Source organism: Pangasianodon hypophthalmus, chromosome 15 (genome assembly GCF_027358585.1).
Source record: "Pangasianodon hypophthalmus isolate fPanHyp1 chromosome 15, fPanHyp1.pri, whole genome shotgun sequence".
NCBI lineage: Eukaryota > Metazoa > Chordata > Actinopteri > Siluriformes > Pangasiidae > Pangasianodon > Pangasianodon hypophthalmus.
This window is the reverse complement of record NC_069724.1, coordinates 24,086,468-24,114,467: the sequence shown is the minus strand read 5'-3', so window position 1 is coordinate 24,114,467 and position 28,000 is coordinate 24,086,468. Positions and strand designations below refer to the sequence as shown.

General features: G+C 39.6%; 1 protein-coding gene across 3 annotated transcripts in view; it reads left to right on the top strand.

Moving 5' to 3' along the window:
- The window catches only part of LOC113535403 (potassium/sodium hyperpolarization-activated cyclic nucleotide-gated channel 1), a 112,842-nt gene that overhangs the window by 44,714 nt on the left and 40,128 nt on the right, over positions 1–28,000 (top strand). For all 3 annotated transcript variants that reach the window (XM_026928669.3, XM_026928671.3, XM_026928670.3), the window contains exon 3: positions 8,546–8,707. In XM_026928669.3, coding sequence (XP_026784470.2) covers positions 8,546–8,707 — 162 coding nt within the window. The remainder of the gene's footprint in view (positions 1–8,545; positions 8,708–28,000) is intronic.

Below are 28,000 nucleotides of genomic sequence, written 5' to 3'. Positions count from 1 at the left end.
TGTTACGGGAAACAATCCACTCTGGTGTGTAACAGTAACTCCGCTCCATCACACCACCCTGTTGTTGATTATTTTACTATAACAGCATGTGGACGCTTGAACATCACACTCATATGTGCTTGTTGAGCATCTCATTCCAGATTTATTCCCCCTTTGCTGTTATAATGAGCTCCACTCTTCTGGGAAGCTTTCCACTAGATTTTGGAGTGTGGCTGTGGGGATTTGTGTTCATTCAGCTCCAAGAGCATTAGTGAGGTCAGGTGTCCACATACTTTTGGCCATGTGGAGTATGTATGGGGAATCGTTGCACTGAATATTGCTTTTCTAACATTAAACTGCATGGTTCTGTCTGTTATGGTTTTCTAGAGAACTGGGGTAAAAGATTGTTAAAAGGAGATATTGTAGCCAGAAACATTTGAACCACAGCAGTAATGCAGAGGTATTTTCAGGTATGAGAAGAAAATCTATAAAGAAAGAAAAAAAACGATAAACTGAGAACCAGAGCTGGTCTATAAGATTAGCTTATATTTCAACTCTGCTAATTTTATTTCAACCCTCATAATGTTGACATCACAGAGCCCAAAAAAGCAAAAAGGGCAACCTGCGCCGCCTCTTTCCAGGCGAGTGTGAGAAGCGGATGAGTTTAACGTTTCTCTAATGGGCCGAATTGGATGGTTTAATGGCCGCAGCTCTGGGTTTTAAATCTCACAGGAACACAGACACACAGCGGTGTCATTTCCGTCACGGCTGTGAATATTCACCTCCTTTTTTCACTGAGTGAAAGAGTGAACTCACATCTCCTGAGTGCCAATCATCTCCATCTGGAGCCTCACAGAGTCTCAGAGAGTCTCCGAGCGTCTCAAACCCTCGTGCTCGCCTCCAGATGACTCGATTTACGTGTTCAAAGTGGAAACATCATGAACATAAGGAATGTTTGATAGCACTTTCTATCAAGGTCATACAGTATTATAGAATGAACTATGAACACATTCATCACACGATATTAAGCCTTTATATCACAGCGCTGTTGAAGACCGGATTCTGATTGGTCAGAAGGTGTTGATAAATTTTCTATACCAGACTTGTATCCACATAAGTGGGTATAAAAACATATAATCGTTGTTATGGTGAAGTTTTCTGCAATTGTGTTTATTTAACATTAATGGAAGGAGTCTCCAGTGTCAGCCCTTTGTAACAGTCAGAGCTAAAGCTGTAAGTTTAAGTTTTCAGGACAGAGGAGTTTACGCTTTGCGGTTTCTCAGTAAGTTGCACAGGACATTAAATGTAACTATAAATGGATAAAAAGTATGATGTGATAAAAAAATACAAGTCATGTGGTTTTATATATTCACATATAATGTAAAGCACTCAGCTACATTTTCATTATTATTCTTTTTGTTGTTGTTCTTCTTCTCCTTATTATTAGTATTATTATTATAAGTCTTTTATTAAGACGTTATTACCTTCATCAGGAAAATACCAGGAAAAGCGCATCAGCGGATTTTTGTGGAAGATTCCGAGCTGTGGTTATGTTCCTGGAAAGTGCTTGTCCTCCTCCGCTGATAAAAAAAAGAAATGCAGAGGTAGATTATTAATTCCAGTAAATTAGTCTCCTGTTTATCCCTCAGGAGGTGTAATGGAGGTCATGCAGCACCGTGCCTGATTCAGAGGTGGCAGAGGATTCGGTTCTGTGGTGCGTGAGTGGTCCTGATGCAGATAACTCTCACCAAATAGCTCTAAATCTCACTAGAGCTCATTCACAAGGAGAGAAAAAGAAACTGACTCTTATCACTAAAGAAATTGTTTTCTGTAAGGACGTTTATTTAACATTTCTGGAAGGAGTCTCCAGTGTCAGTGCTCTGGAACAGTCAGAAGTAAAGCTGTGTCTTTAAGTTTTCTGATAACATGCTGGTATAAAATAAGCAGCTATGGGGTGGTGACAGTAACCATTTCCTCACACCTCCCTGAAGATGATTATTTTCCTATCACAGTAAGCGTATAGAAAGCGTGTAGTAGCCATGTAGTAGTAAATGTGTAATAGACGTGTCGTAGGCGTGTAGTAAGTGTTAAGTAGGCGTGCAGATGATGTTGAATAGATGTTTAGTAGGCATGTAGTAAGTGTTTAGTGCAGTAGGCGTGTAATCGACGTGGAATAGGTGTTTAGTAGCCATGTAGTAGTAAGTGTGTAATAGACGTGTCGTAGGCGTGTAGTAAGTGTTTACTAGGCATGCAGTAGGCATGGAATAGGTGTTTAGTAGGCACGTAGTAAGTGTTTAGTGCCTTAGGCATGTAATAGACGTGGAATAGGTGTTTAGTAGGCATGTAGTAGACATGTAATTGACATGTAATAGGTATTAACTAGGTGTGTAGTAGTAAGTGTGTAATAGACGTGTGGTAGGCGTGTAGTAAGTGTTTAGTAGGCGTGCAGTAGATGTTGAATAGGTGTTTAGTAGGCACGTAGTAAATGTTTAGTGCAGTAGGCGTGTAATAGACGTGGAATAGGTGTTTAGTAAGCGTGTAGGAGTAAGTGTGTAGTAGGCATGAAGTAGGCGTGTAATTGACATGTAATAGGTGTGTAGTAGTAAATGTGTAACAGGTGCGTAGTAGTAAACGTGTAATAGGTGTGTAGTAGGCGTGTAGTAGTAAACGTGTAATAGGTGTGTAGTAGTAAATGTGTAATAGGTGTGTAGTAGTAAATGTGTAACAGGTGTGTAGTAGGCGTGTAGTAGTAAATGTGTAATAGGTGTGTAGTAGGCGTGTAGTAGTAAATGTGTAATAGGTGTGTAGTAGTAAATGTGTAATAGGTGTGTAGTAGGCACGTAGTAGGCGTGTAGTAAGTTTGCAGTAGGCGTGTCCCAAGCCCATTCTGCTTGATGAGCTAAACATTATTGATATGTTTTGAGCGTATTTTCTGGCTGCATCGAGTCACGCCTACATCCGGCCCTCAGTGTAGAAGCTTCTTAAAGATCTGGTTAATTCTGTAAAACCCCTTTTCCCCGGAGCTGTTTCTCAGTAGCTGACTGACTTTTTAATGAGGATTAGCTGCAGTTTGTACACAAGTCTGTTTGGGAGAAATCTCTGCCCTCTCTCGCCTTCACATCTATTTACACCTTCAGCTGTAGATCAGCTCCTGCCTGAGGGAGCGATGAGAACGTGTCAGATGGTACAACACAATCATTTCACCGCTGTCATGTTTTTACCTTAGATAACACACACAACCATGAAAAACTCGATTTCTCAGCGCCATGTTTCTCAGAACTGCCACCAGTATCAATAAAGTAAAATAGGTTACGGTCAGAGAAACACGGGTCCAAACAACACAGTGTTCGGACGGTGATAACTACATTTAAACAGTCGTGTTGTAAGCGTAGCTAGCAAAGATTGTTAAATTTATGAGGAAACTTTTTTCTTTTCTGATACTGATATCAAAACCTAAGCTTTAAAATGTTTTTTTTTAAACTGAAGCACTTCACAGTTAAACTCTTTCACACAAAAATCACTTACATTTAAATATAATAAATATAAATAAAGTGTAAATATAACAAAATCAATCCTAACAAAAGAAAAAACCCTCAAGTCTCATTATTTGTAAATATTTCCAGTTCCAAAAATAAATTTCCTTTCCAAATCCAATTCCATTCTTTATCTTCATTTAAAAAATTCATTTAAGTTTAGCTACAGTTTAACTTCACTATCCAGCTCATCCTCCAAATCAATCAATCAATCAATCAATAGGACTGCTGATAACAGGATCACATTGCCATCATCACAGATATGACAGTGTTACAACAGATGTAATCCAAAGCTCGAGCAACCACTGTTTATTTCACTAGATGCATTGCCATTCAAACATCTTTCCATCTTAAATGAATTTTTAAAGACGTTAGCAAAAGAAAATGTGAATAAATCTGTATTTCCGTCAACTAAGATTATGTGAAAATGACATTAAAGTGATTAAGGAGGGAAAAAAACTAAAATACCCAAACTACTGCCTGTGTACGGGAAGGAAAGAAGAAAATGGCAGCGTAATGGAGAGATTTAACGTTCAAGACAAGTCCAAGACCAGGACTAGCTGAGCTCAAGACCAAGTCAAGGTCGAGTCCAAATGAAATCCGAAGTGAAATCAAGTCAGAAAACCTTCAAATGCTTTCTGAGGCCGAGCCTTCACTTCAACCGGTCTCAACTCAAGGTTGAGACAAAAGCCGTATTTTGCAAAATCAACACCCAAGACTGAAAAAAGTCCAGCTACAAATAGCAGTAAATGAGAGACAATTCAATAGAGAAACGTCTCGAGCTCTTGTAACCGCTTTATCCTGGTCAGGGTCACGGTGCCACTGATGTAGCTTCCTTCACTAAATTGACAGAAACTTTAGTTTCATGCATTTAAAGTGTACGAGTTCCTCTGTGGCCATGTTTACGATTCGAAACATCTAGATACTCATCATTTATTCAATAAACCTCTTTCTATCACACTTTTTTTTAAACAACTCTTTCCACCTCAGGGAAATGTAAAAAATTTAGTGATATTTAGACATAGGTTTGAATATCAGGATATTTTCCCCCATGTTCTGCCTAATTAGGTCCTGAAAAATTCCTCAAGCTGCGTCACAAAGCGGCGTAACACACTCGGAGCAAAGCGCTATCCGCCTACTTCCACATACATGAGCTCACAGTTGCACAGGATTGGCTAGTGTTGCTGTGATTGACAGGGGAGAGAGAGTATGCCCCTCCCACCCAGTTTTGCTCTCTTGACTTGTGGCATCATCGGGATTCGACCTCGTGATCTCCCACATAGGACAAACGCTTTTCTGTTGCACCAAATTTTGGGCTTTTTACATTAAAATCTGTAATTCACATTTTCAAAATTTGCATAAAAGTGCTGGATAGAAAACACCACACTTTCTCTCCCTCTCTCCCTCTTTCTCTCTCTCTGTATTTCTGAAGATTTTCCTCCATTTTGTCGTGATTTCTGTGCTTTTCCGGACGTCAGGTTATCTGCGCGAAACATTAGCAATTCAAACAGCTTGCTCCTTCCTATTCATCCATCTATTCATGCTTCTTTTCCTCTGTCCCGCAGGAGTGTGTGTGTGTGTGAGCTATAGGATAGAGAAGTGGACAGGCCGCTATGTGACTGGCTGCTAATTTTATCCTCCTGTACAGTATGACGGTACAGTATCTCTCTCTTGGGAAGATTAAACACATTCCAGAGACTTCTGCTGAAACCCTGCAGCTCACAGGACAGAGAGAGAGACAGAGAGACAGAGAGATGAAGCGAGAGAGAGAGAGGGGGGGGGCAGAGAGGGACAGGAGAGCGATGGAGACAGAGAGAGGTATATAGTGTATGCATATGTATGTGTATATATATATATATATATATATATATATATATATAGAGAGAGAGAGAGAGAGAGAGAGCAAGAGAGACCCAGAGATAGAATGAAAGGGAGAAAGAGGGAGTGAGAGACAGAGAGAGAGATTTGAATAAGGAAAGGATTTTTTAGACCGTTACCTGATCTCGGCTGATTTTTTTTGTTGTTGTGAATAAAAAAAATTAAATGAGGATCTGAACCTCGTCAGCTCCTGTGTGTGTGTGAAGAGAAGGAGTACTATTTCTACGTGACCTCATACCGTAATGCTGAGCTGGATTTGTAAGCCCTTTGTAAGTTCCTGGCTTTAACGCTTTTACGCTTAAATTCATCTTTCCAGTTTTCGCTTAGCGCAGCATGTTCAGCCAGACGTGTTGCATTTATCAGAGGTGTTACTGCACGGAGACAAACAGCTAAACCTCCTGCAGAGACAGGAACGGGTTAAATATTCTATAAAACTACATACAGTATATCTGTATCTGATACAAGCGTCAGCTGAGTAATGTTTTATATCCGTGTTTTTAATAACTGCTGAACTAAGAAGAGTTCTTGGTTTTTGACTCCGACTTTCAGAGGCTGCTGCAGATGATGATGGATAATACAACGATAATAATTATAATAATAAAAAGACTTTGATTCCCACAATCTGTGCACTATTTCTGCATTAGCGTCAGGAAACAAAAGGTCACCATTACTCAACGTCTAAAACGTTTTGTTAAGCATGAAATTAACTCTTTCATTTCTCACCTCATGCGCATCATAATCAGCTTTTAAAATGCAATTAAAATTACACAATCGTGACTGTGGAGAAGAAAAAAAGAAACGTCCCTCTTCATCTTAAAAATAGATAACCATCACCTCAGGCTTTACTTCTCGGCCTACCTCGGCAGACTGGGTTTATCGTGCAGAACCAGGACTGAGGGGTGGAAAACGTATATTTGCTCTGTTTTCAGGAGATTACGGAGCTGCTCTGAGTAAGACTGCGTAACGAAATAATCGCCCTCGGGGGGAAATTAATAGGAAAAGGAAGTGAATAGATTTCCTAATGCAAACGAGGCACAGACGTGTGAATTAGCGCAGATGGCCGTGGAGGTGTGGAGGTGAAGAGATCATCCCTGACTCACTGACGCCACACACTTCATTTCAATGAAGAAGCGACACGCTCTGATTAAACGGCTTCATCAGCACGGCCTCGCTGTCCGCGCCTCACGCCTCAGACCACTTCACGTCACGTTAAACCTGATTCTCACTCAGATTTGCTCAAATCCAGTGCCATCTGATCAAGTCAAGAATATGGTAATATGTCAGGAGCGGAAAGTGAAGTTCCCATGAAATGCTGTCAGAGCTGTGATTTAATTCTCTATGTTCATGAATTTCCTTTTGAATTTCACAAACTGCAGTTGCATTTAAAAAAAAAAACTAAAAAACTGCTCCATGATTTATTCAGTGTTTACAAATATATATATATACACCCCTGGGCAAAAAAAATGGTAAATTAATGGTCTTAACAACAAATCATTGGTCAGAAAATGAGCAAGAATGAAACAAATGCACTCCTGAGACTGAAACATTTTTATTAAAAAAAAGAATTAACCCTCATCGTAAGGATGGACTTGTTTTCAGTGTTGCTCCATTTCTGACTGAACTGTAAAGCTGTGTGTGTGTGTGTGTGTGTGTGTGTGTGTGTGTGAGAGAGAGAGTGTGTGATAGTGGTCTAGTGTGAGTCTTGAGCTAAGCTAATACACCTCAGACTGGATTTCCAAACAAACAGCGTCACCTGGAAAACAAAGTCTTGAGCTGCGATCAATGAGATGAAAATCCTGCTAACCTGCTCGTGTAGCGAGTCACTAACAGCCGTCAGAGCGTTCGGTGTTCTCCGGTGTGTTTTCCTCTTGAATATTTGACATATTCACGGTGTATTATATGTAAATTAGATATATGTTGATGCTGTTGGTGGTGACTGATGTGTGCAGTAAGACTTCAGCCTCCACACATGCTGTGTCATGTTTCTCAGAAACACTTTCCTCCTACGATGTGCTTGGAAAGTGAGTTAGTCAGCACAAAAAGGTCAAATGGATGGAGGAAAAAAAAACAAAACACTCCTTTATTTTTGTTGTTAATGAAGCAATTCCTTAACATTGTCCTTAACATTAATCTGAACATATAGCATGATTCTGTCTGATTTCGACAACATATGAATCAACTATGTAACTTATTACGTAGCTTATTTTCCTTGCTAGCTTGCAACATGTCCTTTCTGTTATCATATGGCTTCAGGATAACAGACATGTTTTCTACTACAGCAAAAACGTGGGAGTGGTTGAACACATCCGAACTTTTTTCACATGAATTTATATGAAATTGTCCTTGATAACTGGTGAAAACACCTCATTATGTTGTCTGGATGTACTACTATTAGTTATCGCGTAGGAATAACCTGCTTTTTACATCGTATATTTATTAACGTTACAGTAGCTAGCTAATATAACACAGATGTATAACCAAATTAGTAACTAGTTATTCTCAATAATACAAACTGGCACTAATATAATTTATCCTATTATTAAAAATGACCCTTTTCCACTATTTAGCATCTACCAAGCAGTACCAAGAGCTTCATATTAACTACTGTCATGAGACGTCGATAAGTTTCACAACATCAAAAGATTTAAATGCAAATAAATTTTAATAAAATTGTTCAACTGACCTGATGCATGATTGGAGAAAATCCAATATTATAGAGTATTTAAATGTAAATTCAATATTATAATATTTTCTGGACTGTAAGATGTCTCTTGCGTCTAGTAGGCGCTGCAGGTTATATAGCAAAATGATGTATATGTTATAACGTTGCTAACTACGTATATTGTAATAGCCTCATTTGTTAGTGGATTTACGGTAGATGTGCTACTCAAGCATTTATGGTAGTTTCACAATCACGTAGGGGCTCTGGCGGGAATTAGCATTATTGGAGTGACAGGACTAGTTTTGGTAAAGGAACAACGTTCAGGACTGTAGCTTTATGTTAGATAAATTACTGAAATACAGTAACACTAACAGGACAAAAACTAAATAGATATTGTATGTTATCCTGGAATGATCGAGCAGGTGAAACCCTTCGCTATGATGTTCTTTGATAAAATGACTGACCTAGTCATATATTTTTTTTTCTCTCTCAGATTTTCCACATGACGTACGACCTGGCGAGCGCAGTGGTAAGAATCTTTAACCTGATTGGGATGATGCTCTTGCTGTGTCACTGGGATGGATGTCTGCAGTTCCTGGTCCCTCTGCTCCAAGACTTTCCTCCGGATTGCTGGGTGTCGCTAAACGGTATGGTTGTAAGTATTCGACCCTTTTTTATGTCTTTTATTTGTTGTTTTGATCGCCGCTGTGTTTTCCGGGACAGTGTATAGCGAAGCTATGGTAAAACAGCTGATAATATTGTTCTGCTAATGTTTCATACCTCGTCAGCAGTAGTCCTGGGTGATGGGATGATGTAACAAAAAAATCGGCGCTGTCTAATGCTCGACAGATGATATTTTGGAAATGGAAAAATAGGCTAGAATTTCCCAAATGTTTACATTTTATTTACATCTACTTATCCTTTAAATAAGAAAAGTAACTGTAGACTTGTGTGTGGAGTTTCCCGTGTGTGTGTGTGTGTGTGTGTGTGTTTCCTCCGGGTTCTCTGGCTTCATTCTGCCACCCAAAAATCATGCTGAGAGGTGGTAAATCGAGTGAGTGTGTGAGAGTGTGTGTCCTGAGATGGATTGGTGCGTTCCGACCTTGCACTCAGAGTTCCCAGGATAGACTCCGGATCATGTGACCCTGACGAGGATAAATTGCTTCCTGAAGATGAGTGAGTGACTACTGTAGGTAGAATATCTATGCCGTAGGAAGTTGTTTGGGATTGAGACTATTGTTTCAGTTTCCAGTCTTGCTAGGTTGCGTGGCTGTCATGTTTTGACCACACAAACAATTAAGAAAGTAAACACACATCCCAGTAGACGAGTGTTTAACTTTCCACAGCGAAACGTACAGACAATAAAGCGCCTTTTCAGAGAATCACCACCTGCCTTCCCAGTCACGACCATTAGGTTAGTGAGAAATAACACGACAAGGCACGATGGTATAGGAAAATGATCAACAGACATGTGATGTGATGCAGCCTTGTGCCTACGCTAACCATGTTTATTAATTAAAGAATCCATTTCTAGTTACTCTGAACGTTGTTGAGCATCATCAGGCGTGATTTGCAGCTGCACTGCACTGAGCTGCTGTTTATAGAGAATTAAACAACTCCTTCTGTATGATTTTTATGTACGGATATACAGTATGGTGGCCTGGGAAAAGCTGTCAGATGTTGCTGTGTCTGAATTCTGGCAAAAAAACATCAGAACCCAATATTGAGGTTTTCTGCCTGCAACATACTTTGACGTCTTAACTTTAATAAACTATAAATATATTTAAACAAAGCAGTTAGAAAATGTTAAATTAAATTTCTAATCTTGTCTTGGTTATGCACAACAGAAAAAGTTTTCACCCTATCGTTGGAAGATCGCGAGTTCGGATCCCTATGATGTCACATTCATCCGTGACCAGGAGTCAAGAGAGCAAAAAATATTGGCCATGCTCTCTGGATGGGAGGGGCATCCTTTCATGACACTAGCCAATCATGGGTGTCTGTGAGCTCATGTATTCAGAAGAGGGCAGATAGTGCATTTCTCCGTGTGTGTTACACTACACTGTGATGCAGCAGGAGCAGCAGTTCATGTGTTTTGGAGGAAACACGTGTTAACCTTCACCCTCCTCTGTTGGTAGCTGTTGTGTGAGAGGCGAGAGCTGGCTGGTGGGTGGGAACTGAAAGGTGACCAAATTGGGGAGAAAATGGGGAGAAATATCAGTCTGCCTAAAGGTGCACTTTTCTCACAATTTGGTCAAATTTTTGGATTATAAATAGACATAATCCTAATCAATTCCAGCAGTCAGAATATCCACAATTCTCCTGTGCCAGTTTACTCAGTACGACAGCATTTTAGAGACGCTGTATAGAAAATAAATATACAAGAGTTTGAGAAAAAAAATTAATATTTCAAGATAAAAAATCATAATATATCAAGTACAAAGTCATAATATCTGATATCTGATGATATATTTCAAGAATAAAGTCATAATACTGTGACAAAATGGTACACACCAGGGCAACATTCGTGTGTTAAAATGAGGGATGACTTTATTTTATACATTTATTTTTCTTTTCTTTATATTTCTTGAAACTCTAAACATATCAATATTTCGCCATGAGATGAGTTTTCCCAGGCTGCCACACACATAAGTGTAAATCTATAAAGCGTATCCGTTCTGATCCGATCTGATCCGATCATAATGATTGGCAAATATTTGAGGCATTTCAGGGTTAAAAACATGTCGGATTTGAAAATGTGAGCTGAATGTAACATTTGTAATTTGACCTTTAATAGAACGGGAAGTGCAGCAGAGCTAGCAGATGGCTGTTCGGGATTTCTCATTACACATCACATCGGGGAAAAAAAAAAGAGGCGGCGGCTGATTAAAAAAGCCGAGCTAGGCTCCTTTATAGTTCCTCTCAGCTCCATTATTCAGCTCATCATCTTCAAGGTCAGATCAGTCCGCTAGTGCACTAGGGCGTTCACCGTACAGGCAACACGTTCAGTTCGGGTTTTCTTCCTCTCTCTCTCTCTTTCTCTCTCTTCCTCTCTCTCTCTCTCTCTCTCCGTGCTCTCTGTCTCTGGTGAAGGATTTTGGGAAAACGGTGAAGTGGAGAAAAGCCTTTTAGACACCAGGGTCTCATTTCAAGCACCATAGCGCAAAGCTTATGCTAATATGGCAGCAGTAAGAATCACCGAACACTAAAAATGAAAATGATCTCATTCTGCTTCATGAATTCAGCATTCAGCTTTTCGCCAAGATTCAGTGCTAATGTAGCTGTTTTGGATTGCTAGTTCAACTGTTTACTCACGGGCTAAATCCCTCCTACTGGATTAGCAAATTAGCAAATATGGATTACACCAGAATTTTTCAATAAACAATTATTTGTGATTTGTTATTGGTGGTTCTGGTGTGATTTGGCACAATGCTGTTTGTTGAAAAGCTAGCTAGTTTTGTTCAGTGTTTGCTAATTCTCTGTAGAAGGATCGCTAGCTAAATGTAGAAGGATCACAAGCTAGATTGAGAATGATGATTAGCTAGATGTACAGGGATTCCCAACTAGATGTAGAGGGATTGCTAGCTACAGTTGGAGAGATTGTTGGGTAAATTTAAGGGATCACTAGCCAGATTAAAAGGAGATTTAAAGGGATTGCTAGCTAGATATAGCAGGATTGCTAGCTAGATGTAAAGGGATTGTTATTTAGATTTAATGGGATTGCTAGCTTGATGTAGAGGGCTTGATAACTAGATGTAGCTAGATCGCTAGCTAGATATATAGGAATTGCTAGCTAGATCTTTATGTTTTTAACAATATCTTGGTGACCATTAAGTGATTCAGGTTCTCTAATTCAGCGCTAATTAGGCTTTTTAGTTCTGCTAGTTACCTCTTAGAATTAGTTAACTCTTAGAAACTTTGAGTGTCTTTCTAGAGGAACCAATAAAGGTTCTATGTGGAACCCTAAAACCGTGTTTTTGTACCTGAAAGTATGAAACTAAGAAGCCTTTTAGGAAGCTAAGCAAACTTAGTTATCCAATGAACCCTTGAAGAATCCTTAAAGAACTTGTGTTTTCAAAGGATGTACCAAGTACCAAGACAGTCTAGCTGAATTTTAAAATTCTTCACACGTTCTAGCCATTAAGAAGAAAATAATTACCCATAATTTAGTGATTGTTCTGCACACCTACCCATTTAATACGTGTACACTCTTAGGAAAAAAATGATCTTAAGGGTGCATTGGCTAATTAAGGGTTCTGAGCTTCCAAAAAAGTGTTCTGCTTGGAACTCTTTCTGATAGAAAAACACTTTGTTATAAGGTTCTACATAGAAACTCCAACATACACAGCACAAGAAAAAAGAAAATGTTGTACAAGACCAATGTGTGCGTGCAGAAAGAGCCAGTTCACCAGGAGAACCGGCGCAAACTGCATTCTGATCGGTGTGTGCCGACACTCTCTGCAGCTCTGCTGGAATCGTCAGAGTTAACGCAGTTACATCTGGAAATGAACGCGTGCTTTACTCTGTTTGCTCCCTGACGTAATTAAAACCTCATTAGTGTTTATAAGCGTTAAAATGCACTGTCTCGTTTCAGGTTAATCGTGATGGATTACAGGTGGTGAAACGAGCCACTTTCTCAGTAGTTGTGTTTGAATACTGGGTTTAGAGTCTCAGGCTGGATTCATGAGGCCTCGGTTCAGAGCTTTCCAGCAAATCTGGGTCCGGATTAGACACGACACATGCAACCACCATCATCCTAACCATCAACTGTTGTGAAAGATCGTAATTCTACAGAGAGTTCAGGGTCCCTGGTACGATCCTGAGGAATTTCACATGTTCTTCTCATGTCCATGTGGGTTTTCTGCAGATTAGTACAAAAAAATGAAATGTCAGCTTGTTGTAGCATGGACTGTTTCATGACAATTGCTGAATTGCTTTGGATCAAAGCCCAAGTTGTATTCACACCTCGCTCCCAGCAATCAAGGGACAGGCTCTGGATCCACCCCTACCCTGAGCAGGATAAAGTGGTTACTGAAGATGAATAAATGAAAGAGCTGATACTGTTGTGCTGGCCGTATACTGTAATGTCTGCCAAGCCTATTAGCCGATTGCCACACCGCCAACCAACACACTATATTGGGACGTTGCCTATATAAGTAGGTGCTCAGCCTAACACACCTCTTTACCACGTCTTCAGCTATTTCGCAAACAGGTTACTTATTTTGCAGGTTACTTATTGTTAGTGCTAGTAGCGTTCATGCTGGAAAATTTGGTGAGAGTGCTATCAATACCCAGGTTCAGTGACATGAGATATTGCCTGGTCTTCTGTCATTTCAGTTTAGTGCAAAACGTTAATTTTTTTTTGAGACATGAAAGAGTTTTTAGGAAGTGAAAGAGCTCTAGTCGCCGTGACGTTGACTGGCATTGCAGCTTCACAGCTCCAGAGTTCCTGGTTCGATCCTGATCTCAGGTAGCTGCCTGTGTGGAGTTTTGCATGTTCTCCTCGGGTTCTCTGGTTTCCTTCCAATTCCCAGAAACACACCAGCAGGTGGATTGCCTATGTTATATTGCCCCTAGGTGTGAATGTGTGTGTGCATGGTGCCCTGCGGCAGACTGTCGTCCCATGCAGGGTGTATTACGCATCTTGCACCCAGTATTTCCGGGATAGGATTAGAAAGAGAACCTAACTCACTACAGTTCTGTCTGGCAGTTTTGGAGTCAAAATGTCTTCTAAATCTTCCCTTGAAATCTTACACAGAAATTATAGACAGATTTGTTGAGGTTATCAGACCCCCTTGATGATGATATGGAGTGTGTTGTCCACATCCTTTCTGGTTAATTTCTTTGGTTAATAAACTTCTCTGACACCACTACGTATTTAAGTTGTGTGCTGTATGTTGAATATCGATCTGCACATGAGCTGCCACAAAGCAATTTATTAAACCTTCTACCAGCGTATATTATGAGACATTTTAGAAATTCCTGACACTCTCACTGTAAGAAAGGTAAAAGGGATTTCATTACCTTTCCTGGCATGTGTCCAGTATTAGGATTCCTCAGGGTGCAGTTTTAATTCTGCCTGGCTTTCTTTCTCTCTCTCAGTGTAAGGCTTGAAATCAACAACATCGCAGCTTCCTGGAGACTATTATAAAAGAGCTGGAGATGGTGTGATGTGCTGCTTGAAATGACTGCAGGACAATAAAAAAAATGCAAGCTGTAAGAATGCAGCTGTCTCAATTCCCAAATAATTAAACGCCCTACGGTGGGTGGGTTTGGTTTTTAATCAAAACAGCATTACATTAATGAAAACTTTCAAATTAATAGAATTGAAGGGACAGTTTCTCCGCTTTATTAGTGAGAATTCCACCAACGAGGAGACGTCCTAACCAGAATATTGACCAATTTTATCACCCATATATTTATCATGCACTAGTTTATTAATTATGTACAACAGTTGAGTCAACATTTACGAATAGTTGAGAAAAAAATGTTAGTCTAATACATAGTTCATGTTTCATCCATCACGTCTGATGAGCAAAATTATTTGAGGATGATGTTACCTGGAAACGTTTTTGGCTAGTTGGTTTGGTTGTATTGTATTTTAAATACATATTAGCTACTGTGTATTCTAAATTAGCATATCGTTTTGAATATGAAATAAAACAATGTCATTTAGTACAGATGTTCAGTGGTTTGAAAAGTGTGCTTAATAGATACGCAAGCGCCAGCACCCATCCCAAAGCAGTGAAAAGGTGTTTTTTTAAACTGAAGTCTCAATAAGAGAGCGGTTTCTGAATGAGCGTTCAGAGCGTTCAGCTCCTCTTCTTCCTCTCGACCCAGTAGAGCAGAATCACTTGTGCTGCTCTTTGCTGCAAATCCTCTTAGGATTTGTTTAAGCAAATACCACAATCCAAAAAAAATTCCTGATAAACAAGGCAACAACGGAGCAAAAGGGACGAAAATAATCTGCGTTCTTGTCCCCAATACTCATTTGTCTTTACAGGTGGCTGGTGGAGTGTTTTCCTCTCCGACGGCCAGATCAATGGCAGCCCTGCATGCTTAGATGTTTTGCCCTGAAAAAATAAAATCTATACAGATGAATAAGTGCAGAATAAGCTGAGCGTGGCTTTTATTGCAGGACCGGGTGGGGGGGTTGTGGTCCTGCTGAGGGATAATCCACAATTTGCCTGTGTAAGATGGTGTGAGGTCTTTAATGGGTCGTCAGGGGGCCAGTAATGAGGCACAAGGTGAAACAGGAGTTCAGTCAGGTCGCTGACTTTACACATAATGCAGATTAGCGGCATAATGAGAGCAAAAAGCGCCAAGACGTGAAATGAGATTCTGCTGGTCATGCAGACTGCTGGAACCGTTTTCACTTCAAAATTGGTTGAATGTTCATAGAGCTTTGAACTGATGGCTGTAAGTCATGAGTCTTGACACGACTAACGGTTTTATGAGGCGACCTTTATGACCTTGCACAGGAAACTTGATTCAGGTGGACGTGGCCTGTCTAGCATTCTTTTGGACAGGATGGCCAGGAGTGCACAAACTTGTGCCCATATAGTGTATTTTCTCCATTATCATATCTGTAGTAACAGCTCATTCACAGTGTCCACTTGCTGGATGTCTCCATGGCTGAAACCGACCTCTCAGTGGATCTCTTTTTTGCTTGAGTTGGCATCCCACAGGATCCCTCTTCAGCGGGAGTGGCTGTGCAACTAGATCCCCCCTGACCTGCAGTTGATAACTCATCTGGAATTATCTGCTCACTGGATCTCTTCTTAACTGGATCTCTTCCTGGATGAGGCTGACCTCTCACTTGATCTCTGCTTTGCTTGAGTTTTGAGTTTTGAATTTCTCACTTGATCTCTTACTGTGCTTGAGTCATCCTCCTGGATCCCTCCTCAGTTGGATCCGTTAAGCCACAGAATCCCTCTTCAGTTGACGTTGTGTTCACACTGGATTTCTCTTCGGCTGGAGTTGCCCTCTCACTGAATCGCTTTTTAGCTGGAGTCAATATTCCATTGAATCCCTCCTCACTGGATCTCTTCTTGGCTGATGTTCTCCTCTCACAGGATGTCTTCATTGCTGGAGTTGCCATCCCACTGGATCCCTCTTTAGCTGGAGTCGTCATCTAACTGTATCCCTCTGTAGCTGGAGCTGTCATGTCACTGGATCTCTTCTCCACTCGAGTCATCATCTAACTGGATCCCCCTTTTTTATCTTGAGGTGTCATGTCACTAGATATCTTCTTAGCTGGAGTTGGTCTCCCACTGGATCCCATCACAAATGGAGTTATCCTCTCACTGGATCTCATCTTAGCTCTAGTCATCATACCACTGGATCCCATCACAAATGGAGTTGTCCTTTCACTGGATCCGTGCATTTCCCTTTTCTGGCTAACATCAGGAGAGTGTAAATCTGTCTGAGAGGGCTGGCCACAGGTGTTAGTGGCCTTAGAGGATGTTGTGTCACATGTGGGATAAAGTGAGGTGACATGAATGATTAAAGGAAGTGAAGCCACAGGAGTTGCTGCTGATGGTGGTGTTGTGGAATGGTGTTCAATAGGAATGTCTGGGTCTTCCTTCCTGAAAAAAATATAAATAAACAATGGAAACAGCAAGTCCAGATATGTTGGTAAATGCATTTTACAAATACTGATTTAAAAAATAAAATAGTCATGCCTATGGCTGCAGCTAAGCATTATTATTATGATCATTTAATCTAACTGATTATTATTAAGATTAATCAATTAGTTGGATTATTTTTTAAAAATATATGTAATACCAAACCCATTAATTAAAAAAAAATGTTTGCAGCATTTCAATCAACTATAGAACTCTTACCTAGGTTTAATTACACAGCAGATTGCTAACAGTGTTACTGATGTTTATCAGATAATCTGTCACAAAATGAGAATATTAGTGCTGATGGCAAACAAATGAGACACATCAACCAACAAAAGGTGACTGTGTTCTGTACCTTTTTTTTAACTTATTCTGCACACATTTTATGCTAATATATGTCTTATCTACATATCTGCTGGTTTTCTTGCTAACTCCAAAACTGATGTGAAATTCATTTTTCTTGTCACGTGTGTGCACGAGGCAAATCATTTCCGGTGTGTGGAATCGACTCCAAAGCTTTAGAGTTGATTTAGTTTTCAATCCTGGAATCAGTGAATTGACTCTTTTCGGGCTCGACTTCGATGTGAACGGAAAGCAAGACGGCAATTTGATGACTGGACATGACATGATTAAAAATATATATTGTGTATGCTAAGAAAATTAAACAATGTAACATTTATTGGCTAAAAATTTGTTTAATTACTTACAAATGATTAAAATAGCTTTGCTACTTGATGCCCAACACTGCATAATAAACACGATTCATGACATGAGTTTTGAAATGAGAAAACGTTTATCCCGTAAACTAATCATTCATTTTCAAACCACTGAGTTGTCATACAAACTACTGACTTTTTGGCCAAAGTAACACCTGATAATATTTTCTGATTGGGCAGGAAAGATCGAAATATGACCATAAATGTGCGACACATAGAAAACTGGATAAGGTAGGAGAACTCAGTACATTGAGTTAATAAGCATGGTTCAGTCAGGTTTGAATGATTAGAAATGGAAATATTACTCACATGAAAACGCTAGTTACATCATGAGATCGACAGCACGGTGTAATGTGAAGAGTTCCCATCATTCAGAGGAGGTTTTCTCACTGTTTCCAGTGTGCGACTTGTTTAACAAGCATGATGCAACACTGTGATTCTTTGACTGGAGCTCAGTCACTGGATTGCCAAGACCACAAGTCTTCAATTTGTCAGTTAGTGTAACACCAAAATAGTCGCATGTGTCATTTCTTTCCCAACGCTTGTTTACGCCTCCTCTTGCCTTAATAACAGCGCCAATCCAGTCAGGTAAAGATTCCACCAGTATTGAGGTCTGGTCAGTTAGGAGGCCAATAGTGTTGAACAAGTCACACACAGTCAAAGGCACATACCACTCATTTTGTGGACTTCAGATCAGCTCTGATAACTGGTGCACAAGTGGCGCAATCGTGAACAAGGACAGATGTGGATCATGTGATTGAAAAGTAGTTAACAATTTATTTAAATATGATATTAAGACCTATTTTTTTTTGCTCTTCTTCCTATGTGATACCATATGTATGTGCGAGTACCCAGTATATAGTGTATATAGTATATAATATATAGTATAGTATCTATATCTCTTAACAGCAGCTCTGACAGTAGTGCAGCTGCAGAACAGCTCGTTCTAATACGTTATCGTTTCTATAGAAACAACTTGCACAAGGACGTGTACAGCGGACGCACTACATAATCAAATCCTAATAATAAAAAACATACCTTGTTATTTAACAAAGATGAACATATAATCGTTGATATGGTTACGTTCTCTGTAAGGAGATGCTTATTTAACATTTATGGAAGGAGTCTCCAGTGTCAGCGCTTTCTAATGGTCAGAGGTAAAGTTTAATGACATCAGGACAGAGGAGTTTACGCTTCTTTGTGGCAAGAGAACAGTTGTTCATAGCAGCTATAATGTCTGTTATAAGTCTGTGGAACTTGCTGCAGACATTAAAAGTGTAACTATAAACGGCTAAAAAAATTATAACGTTTTATCATTATTATTAAATAAAAATTGTAATCGTTTGCAAATTGCTGTGGTAAAAGAAGAATAAAACACCCCAGGGTGGCAACAGTAGGCTAAGTCTGCTTCATCACACCAGAATCAACCCGTTGTTGATTATTTTCCTATAACAGCATGACACAGGGGGTTTTATTCCCTTATAGTTATAGAATCTCACTGCAGTTTTAATCAAACTCAGAGAAAAGTGTTTATACAAAAAGGTCTATACCTTTACCCAGAATTATTCATCTGATTTTCTGAAAGTTTTACTGCACAGCATTTTGCTTGTTTACTCGCTGTCTCTTATTTTATTTTATTTATTCAACCATCTGATAAACATATTAAATAGACGGACTATGTGTAAAGTATTAAAAAGTTCTGTTATCATATGAGTGTTAAATATTTAGTAAACTGGAAGATGCCATGTTGCAGACTCAGATGTTCAGCTTTCCATGTAATTCTTACTGCAAACATCTTTCCTTGGACAGATTAATGAAGAAAACGAGCTTTAAATCCGTTTATTTATTAATCCGCCTTTATTTATAATCAGGGTCTTATCCGCCTTCACGAGTACCTGATGAAGATCAACCCAAAACACAGTACGTGCTCCTGCTGCAGAGCTCGGGACTGTCGCGAAATTCCCCGCATGTACAGTGAGCGCACTATGATCATATCCAACGTGCATAATATTGTATTTCACACGGCCAGTGCTGGTCTTTGTACATTCCAGTATTTTTTGATGGTCCCTAAATCCCATAGCGCCCTCGGGCTCATGTATTATGAAATAAAATGATATAACCACAGAATTTGATGAATTTCTTTAGTTGTAGTGAAATTTACATCTGTTATCTGTCCAGTACATTCATTTTATCAGGTATTAAAAGCGTTTATAATCCAGATGAAGAAAAGTGGTCTAAAATACACACACTGAAATGAATAACTAATCAGCTTTATTGGCTTTAATACCCCAATACGTGCAGCAGGTTTATATGTATTCAGTATAAAATCGTCTTTTTTTTTTTTTTTATCAGAAAGGATGCACGTTAAATATATATATATTTATTGCTCAAATACACCAAAAGATCTTTCTGATAGTGCTGAATCATGTCTTTTACCCTCTTCATGATCATACACAAGAAAAAATTATAAAAATTATAAATATAAAAGAGCTGAATCACAAAAATGATACAATAATTCTTTATAATAATTTATTTATTTCATACACTTTCATGACAGTCATATGAAGGTCCTCAAGCACATTGTTTGTTTGTTTGGTCAATTTTTTTCTGGGAAAATTAATTCAAATACAATTTATTTCAGTGGCTCTTATTAGCAAAATGTTTAGAAAAAACTACCAAGGCTCTTACTGAAAAAAAAAAATCATTTAGCTTGAATGCAGCCTTTGTAATATCAAGTAAATCCAAATATAAAGTCTGGAAAGTGAAAGAAGGGGAGAGAAAAAAGGAAGAGAGAAAAAATTAAACCAAAAACTGAGAAATATAAGGAAAAGAGGAAGATAAATGATTAAATAAATAAATATATAACACATCAAAAACAAAACACAATCTGACAGCAAAACAAGAAGGAACACATCAGAGGAAGTAATTAAAAAGAAGAAAAAATATAAACATATTTATTTCTTATTTTCCTTTGAAGCACAAACACAGAAATGCACCACGTGTGATTTTATCATCAGTGATTATATCGATCAGTCTCTAAAATAAAAACCATACAGAGTAAAGCAGGTGTGAAATACAGTTCTGTCACTTCTTTCTCTTTTACAGCACCATAGTGCTCCGTGTGTGTGTGAGAGAGAGAGAGAGAGAGAGAGAGAGAGAGAGAGAACAAGTGTGATTATGTATAAGGGTTTGAAAGTTGCTCTGTATGCAGCCTGAAGCACAGAGCGAGTGTCTGTTTGTGTGTGTGTGTGTGTGTGTGTGTGTGTGTGTGTGTGTGTGCTGATAAAACGTGACATGACATGCCAGGTCAAAGGTTCAGGATGCACTGCTTTCTGTTTTCTCTGTTTTTATAGTCATGTTTTAAATCTGTACTGAGTTGAAGTAAATGATCAGATTAATAAAAAATAAGTAAATAAATAAATAAATAAATAATAATAATAATAATAATAATAATAATAGTAGTAGATCTAGCTTTTATAGAATATAAAAGAATAGAGAATATATTAGAAGCACATAAATTAAAAAGTTATAAGGAAAATAAAAATTAGCAAAAAACAAGAAAGTCCATTAAAAGTAATTAGAATTAAAGAGGACAACGAATAAAAAATAATAAAACGTCTCTAATTATTATGAATTATTGAAATAAAATAAAATAATATGATGATCAAAAAAATATTGAAAATTATTTTAATATTGAAAAAAAATTGTACATTAAAAACAATACAATTTAAAAAACATTAAAACAATTTTAAACAAAATAGGAATAAAAGATTGCATTGATTAAAACAATAATACTTAAAATGAGAAAATATATGTGGGCTGTGTGTTGGAGTGCGTGTTGGAGTGCGTGTTGGGGTGTGTGTTGGGGTGCGTGTTGGGGTGTGTGTTGGAGTGTGTTGGAGTGCGTGTTGGGGTGTGTGTTGAGGTGTGTGTTGGGGTGCGTGTTGGGGTGTGTGTTGGAGTGTGTTGGAGTGCGTGTTGGGGTGTGTGTTGGGGTGTGTTGGAGTGCGTGTTGGAGTGCGTGTTGGGGAGTGTGTTGGAGTGTGTGTTGGGGTGTGTGTTGGAGTGTGTAGGAGTGCGTGTTGGAGTGCGTGTTGGAGTGTGTAGGAGTGCATGTTGGGGTGCGTGTTGGGGTGTGTGTTGGAGTGTGTTGGAGTGCGTGTTGGGGTGTGTGTTGGAGTGTGTTGGAGTGCGTGTTGGGGTGTGTGTTGGAGTGTGTTGGAGTGCGTGTTGGGGTGTGTGTTGGAGTGCGTGTTGGGGTGTGTGTTGGGGTGTGTTGGAGTGCGTGTTGGGGTGCGTGTTGGAGTGCGTGTTGGGGTGTGTTGGAGTGTGTTGGAGTGCGTGTTGGGGTGTGTGTTGGAGTGCGTGTTGGGGTGTGTTGGAGTGTGTTGGAGTGCGTGTTGGGGTGTGTGTTTGGGTGTGTTGGAGTGCGTGTTGGGGTGTGTTGAGGTGTGTGTTGGGGTGTGTTGGAGTGCGTGTTGGGGCGTGTAGGAGTGCGTGTTGGGGTGTGTTGGGGTGTGTGTTGGGGTGTGTTGGAGTGCGTGTTGGAGTGTGTTGGAGTGCGTGTTGGGGTGTGTTGGAGTGCATGTTGGGGTGTGTGTTGGAGTGCGTGTTGGAGTGCGTGTTGGAGTGCGTGTTGGGGTGTGTTGGAGTGCGTATTGGGGTGTGTGTTGGGGAGTGTGTTGGGGTGTGTGTTGGAGTGTGTAGGAGTGCGTGTTGGAGTGTGTGTTGGAGTGTGTAGGAGTGTGTGTTGGAGTGCGTGTTGGAGTGTGTAGGAGTGCGTGTTGGGGTGTGTTGGAGTGCGTGTTGGAGTGCGTGTTGGAATGCGTGTTGGAGTGTGTAGGAGTGCGTGTTGGAGTGCGTGTTGGGGTGCGTGTTGGAGTGCGTGTTGGAGTGCGTGTTGGGGTGCGTGTTGGAGTGTGTGTTGGGGTGCGTGTTGGAGTGCGTGTTGGAGTGCGTGTTGGTGTGTGTTGGAGTGCGTGTTGGAGTGCGTGTTGGAGTGCGTGTTGGGGTGCGTGTTGGGGTGCGTGTTGGAGTGCGTGTTGGGGTGCGTGTTGGAGTGCGTGTTGGGGTGCGTGTTGGGGTGCGTGTTGGGGTGTGTTGGAGTGCGTGTTGGAGTGCGTGTTGGGGTGCGTGTTGGGGTGCGTGTTGGAGTGCGTGTTGGGGTGCGTGTTGGAGTGCGTGTTGGAGTGCGTGTTGGAGTGCGTGTTGGAGTGCGTGTTGGGGTGTGTGTTGGGGTGCGTGTTGGGGTGTGTTGGGGTGCGTGTTGGGGTGCGTGTTGGAGTGTGTTGGAGTGTGTTGGAGTGCGTGTTGGAGTGCGTGTTGGAGTGCGTGTTGGAGTGCGTGTTGGTGTGTGTGTTGGGGTGTGTGTTGGGGTGTGTGATGCACACAGAGTGGAGCTAGCCTAACACTACCAATGTGTTCTGTCGTGAATAGCATCATGTCTTAGCGGTGATTAATGGCGACTAACAGAAAAGATATTATCGTGAAATACGTTCATTTTAAATTTGATTTAAATCTGATAACTGCACAGCAAAAGTGTCCAAAATTGATTTACCACTTTTGGACATATATAAACACTGTAGGGTGTGTGAGTAACAACTGCCAGGTTATTTTGGTAGAAGTGCAACAGTAACATTGCTAATAAGCGAACAAAAATAACAGCCATTATAATTTAATGTAACCAACTAGGATGAGTTTATTTATTTATGAACATTAATGACCTGAAGTCAGTCAACCTCACGGGAGTTACAGTATATAACTCTGTTTTTAAGGAAAGCAGCAGGACGGATGTCAAATAAGTGACTTGTCATCACAAGACTGGAATATCTAACATGTAGTTACAGAAATAACCCAATAATAAAACAAGTAACTCAGCGATTTGTTTAAAAAAACAACAACAGCAACGCAGCGTGTTGTTACAGTGTTGTTAATCAAGAACAAGACACATGTTTATTTCAGGAACTTTAATATCACAGACTTTGAACCTCAGAGACCTTTTATAATATTGGGTTTATTAACTCGGCTGTAACATGAGCCAGAGATTTAAACTGCTAAACATGTTTTATGTCTCTGAATAATAACGAAGGTGAACTACAGAAAGCAGCTTTATGGTTTCTCACTGTGTTTTTTTGTCTTATTAACTTCAAGAGAGAGAAAAAAGTGAGAGACTGGTGAAGGAACGACTGTTTATAGCTGCTGTAACGTAAGCGAGAACACAATTGTGATATTCTTTATAAGAAACAAATTGTAATTGTGGATTCTTTAATAAGTTAAAAAATTGTAATTGTGGGCAAGTTGCTGTGTATAAGAGGAATAAAAGACATCAGGATGCTGTTAGAGGAAAATAATCAGCTCTGGGGTGGTAACAGTAACTCAGCTTCATCACGCCGCTCCAGCATTGATTATTTTCCTAGAAATGCACAACACTGAGCGTTTTATTCCTTACTTATGTGGATTGTGTATTACTTTACAGTGGATAAATGGAAAAAAGTTTGGGAGGGGTTGGACCTAATAAAATTACTCGAAACCTTAGAATTATAAGGTTTTATCAGACTTCTTTTTGGCAAGAATAAGTTTGTTGTTGCTAAAAATATATCTCTGACATGCCGCTGAATATATTCTGAGAAGTTTCACATCAAAATATTGCATAAAAGTAAGAAAGTAAAGTATCTGCTTTGACCTTTTTGAGGATCGATATCTTAAAATCACAGAATTGTCAGAAAAAACCTGATTAGTCCAGGCTCGTGATTTTCTGGGTCCACTGTTTCCCACCGCGGGATTATCAGGATTTAGCCATGATAACACCACGTCTGTGTGAGATCTGCGTGTTTCCATGCGCTCACTCATTCCTTTTCTACTTCAGCAGTAGAGTACACCTCGGCGTATTAATAATTCAGCTCCAGGCCTAATGAAAGTGGCTGTTAACGGCTGAAACTGGGATCTTAGATTGCGATCTGCTAGACAAAGTAAATTTACTCAGTTCTTAAAAGGGCTTCTAATTGCCTCTTCCTTTATCTCAGATGTCAACCCCGGTTATTTCAGACATCATCCGACCTGAAAAAAAAAAAAGACAGAAAGAGTGAGAAATGGAAAATGTACTCAAAGAATGTCCAATTTGTTAAAGCTTCAGGTTTTAAATGTTTTGAAATCATGCGTTGCACTAAAGTTGGTGCTGAATTCGCGGTTCTGATTGGTCAGACGGTGTTGATTCATTTTCTATAACAGCAGCGACTTGGATGGCGGACGTTTCACATAAACAGATTAAAAAAATGTGTAATTGTTGATATTTCTGTAAAGATGTTTATTTAACATTTTAGTAACTGAGTAACTTTCTTATTTACTTCAGCAGATATAAAATACTTTAGCTAGCTAGCTAAGTAGCATCATCATGCGTCAAGGCTTTTTCTTTCTTTCTTTGTAGGTATAGACAAAGTTAGTATTTTTCTTTCTTTCTTTCTTTCTTTCTTTCTTTCTTTGTAACTGTCAAAACAGAGTTAAAGCTGTAACTTTAAGTTTTTTGACATCTTTAGGACTTTTTACACTTTGCGGTTTCTCAGTAACGTGACAAGCTGCATTTTTTTTTGTTTTTGTTTTATTAACTTCAAAAGAAAAAGAATAAAGAGAGGCTGGTTAGGGAACGACTGTTAATAGCTGCTATAACGTAAGTGAGAACAGGAACTAACTTGTTTTGCAGACGCTCCACAGCATTAAGCATAACTATAAATGGATAAGAAGTAGCAACAGAAACATCAGCTAGCTATTGTTAGTGTTATACTCTATAGCTTATCCACTTTTTCTTTAACTCGCCTAAAAAACTTAAAGGTAATAACCTGTTAAATGTCGATAGCTAGCTGTATTGATCATAATTTGCCTCCGATTCATGTTGTAGCTAGGTCTCTTTACTTGGATTTCTTTAGCTAATTTCATGTCACACCTTTTCCAATTGACTCAGTTCTTCAGAGGAGCAGCAGCCTTCCCCAGGTCCTAGTGCCCCACTATATCGGTGTATTGTGCTTTTGGACACACAATGTTATAAACCTATAAAACACATTTCATTGGGGAGAAGCCACGCCCACAAGTGCCAGCTGTAGCGGTGACATGAGCGACTTGTAGCTTGCTAGCATGAACGCAGGGCTGGAGTACAGCACTGTTCCCCTATTCTCACACCGAGAGCGTGAACACTCATTATACACTGAATGTGTTATTTTACTGGCACTAACACATCACACTGAGTGTGAATGATAAAACTGCAGATTCCAACTGGCTGAACACTCGGAGAAAAAACCCTGTCGAGTTAATACCGGGTTCTGTTCTTAAAACACTGCGTGGTTCTCAGTGTGTGTTTTTTTTGTTTGTTTTGTTCTGTCATCGTCTTACTCCATTTTAATCCCTGAACTGAAGCAAAAACAGTTAGAGCGCCTCAGTGTGTTCTCACTCCATACACCAAATTACTAATAAACACCAAACACCAAATTACTAATAAACACCAAACACCAAATTACTAATAAACACCAAACACCAATTTACTAATAAACACCAATTTACTAATAAACACCAATTTACTAATAAACACCAAACACCAAATTACTAATAAACACCAAACACCAATTTACTAATAAACACCAAACACCAATTTACTAATAAACACCAAACACCAATTTACTAAAAAAAAAAAAAACAAATACCAATTTACTAATAAACACCAAACACCAATTTACTAATAAACACCAAACTACTAATAAACACCTTCTTTCTTTCTTTCTTTCTTTCTTTCTTTCATTCATTGTAGGTGTAGGCAAAGTGAGTCTCTTTCTTTCTTTCTTTCTTTCTTTCTTTCTTTGTAGATGTTTGTTTGTAGGCAGAGTCTATCTTTCTTATTCCTTCCTTCTTTCCTTCATTCCTTCCCGTTGATAAGGCTTATAAAATGTATTAGAACTGTTATGTGAAGTTGTAGAGGGCAGGTGTTTGATTTTGTGGCACTCCTGAGTGCAGAATGCTTCTCTGTAGCTCGGTCGCGTGTTGAGGATTACAGAAACAGCCTGAATCTGACATCTGCAGCTTCTCAGTAAAAACCACACACTGCACTTAACACCAGATTACATCAGGGATTCTTTAACACCTCTCCCCGGTTCACCCTTTTCCCACCGCCAACGCCTCTACAGGTCCAGAAAAAACTCTTTATACATTAAATCTAATCGTTGTAACCGGTTTGTGTCTCAGCCGCATCCCTGTGCTGTACAGTCACGTCGAATCAGCGCCTCCTGCACTGAGCTAAACCTAATAATCCAGGCGTAAGGGAGTAGGAGGAACGTTATCACCTGGTCTTGTTTAGGACCCGGCCTTGCATCAGCTGCTCTCTCTGTTAATCTCCAAGCCAGACGTCAATAAATCTAAAAAATAACAAGCGTTTTTTTTCCTCCTCCGCAATCAGACGTACGACTTCGGTGGCCGTGTGTGCTCGAGTGATTCGCCGTGATTAGCGGACTGCACTTGACAAGCGTGTTGATTAGCTCAGTGGTGTCCGAGTGCAGGTGTGTGTGTGTGTGTGTGTGTGTGTGTGTGTGTGTGTGTGTGTGTGTGTGTGTGTGTGTGTGTGAGAGTCAGAATTCAGGCTCTGTGTAGGTGAATGTCAGTTAGATGATGATGTGCACGTGGAGCATTAGTGATAATAAAGCAGGACACACTTGTGTGTGTAAAGCTATTTGAAGAAACATGCTAACACATTACGGCTAATTACAGCACAAAAAACTTGTGTGTGTGTGTGTGTGTGTGTGTGTGTGTGTGTATGATTTTATGTTTTTCTATTAGTCATGGAAGATAGAAACATGCATTAACCATTGAAGACTTTGATTTACAGGAGCATTGCAGCAGATAATTAGTGTTATCTTCTGCAGCGCAGCGCTGTAACTCTGAGCCTCAGAAATCATGACTTGTGTTTTTGCCCAAATATATCAAATGGTGGTTTAAGTGAGTTTCTCTGGCACTCGCCCTAAATGTGTAAACAAACTCTGTATGAATATTGAACACTGTTCTAACATCAAGACCTACTGAAATGGACAGCTACACAAAGCTGGTACTCTGATATTACTGATACATGTGAGGTAGTGATGTGTTCGCTCTTTTAGGACTTTCCTTCCTTGTTTCCTTCTATCCATCCAAACATCCTTCCTTCCAAACTTCCAAACTTCCTTCCAAACCTCCCATCCTTGCAAACTCTCAAAATCACTTCCTTTCAAACATCCTTCTAAACATCTAAACTTCCTTCCTCCAAGCTTCCAATATTTCTTCCTCCACACTTCTGTTCTTTCTTTTTTCTAAACATCATTCTTTCTTTCCAAACTTTTAGACTTCTGAACTTCCTTCCTTCAAACTTCCTTCCTTCCTCCAAACATCCTTCCTTACTTCTTACCTCTAAATGTCCTTCTGCACGTCCAAACACAATGGACTGGCATCCCATCCTGGGTGCACTTTTTTTTCCCTCACACACATTATTGAAAAAACCTCAGTCTCAGGTGTGAACCTACACACAGGTGATTTTAATAATCTGAATTCGGAGTTAAACAGCTGCATAACCCGACTCTGAATACAAGAAACTTTCCCTTC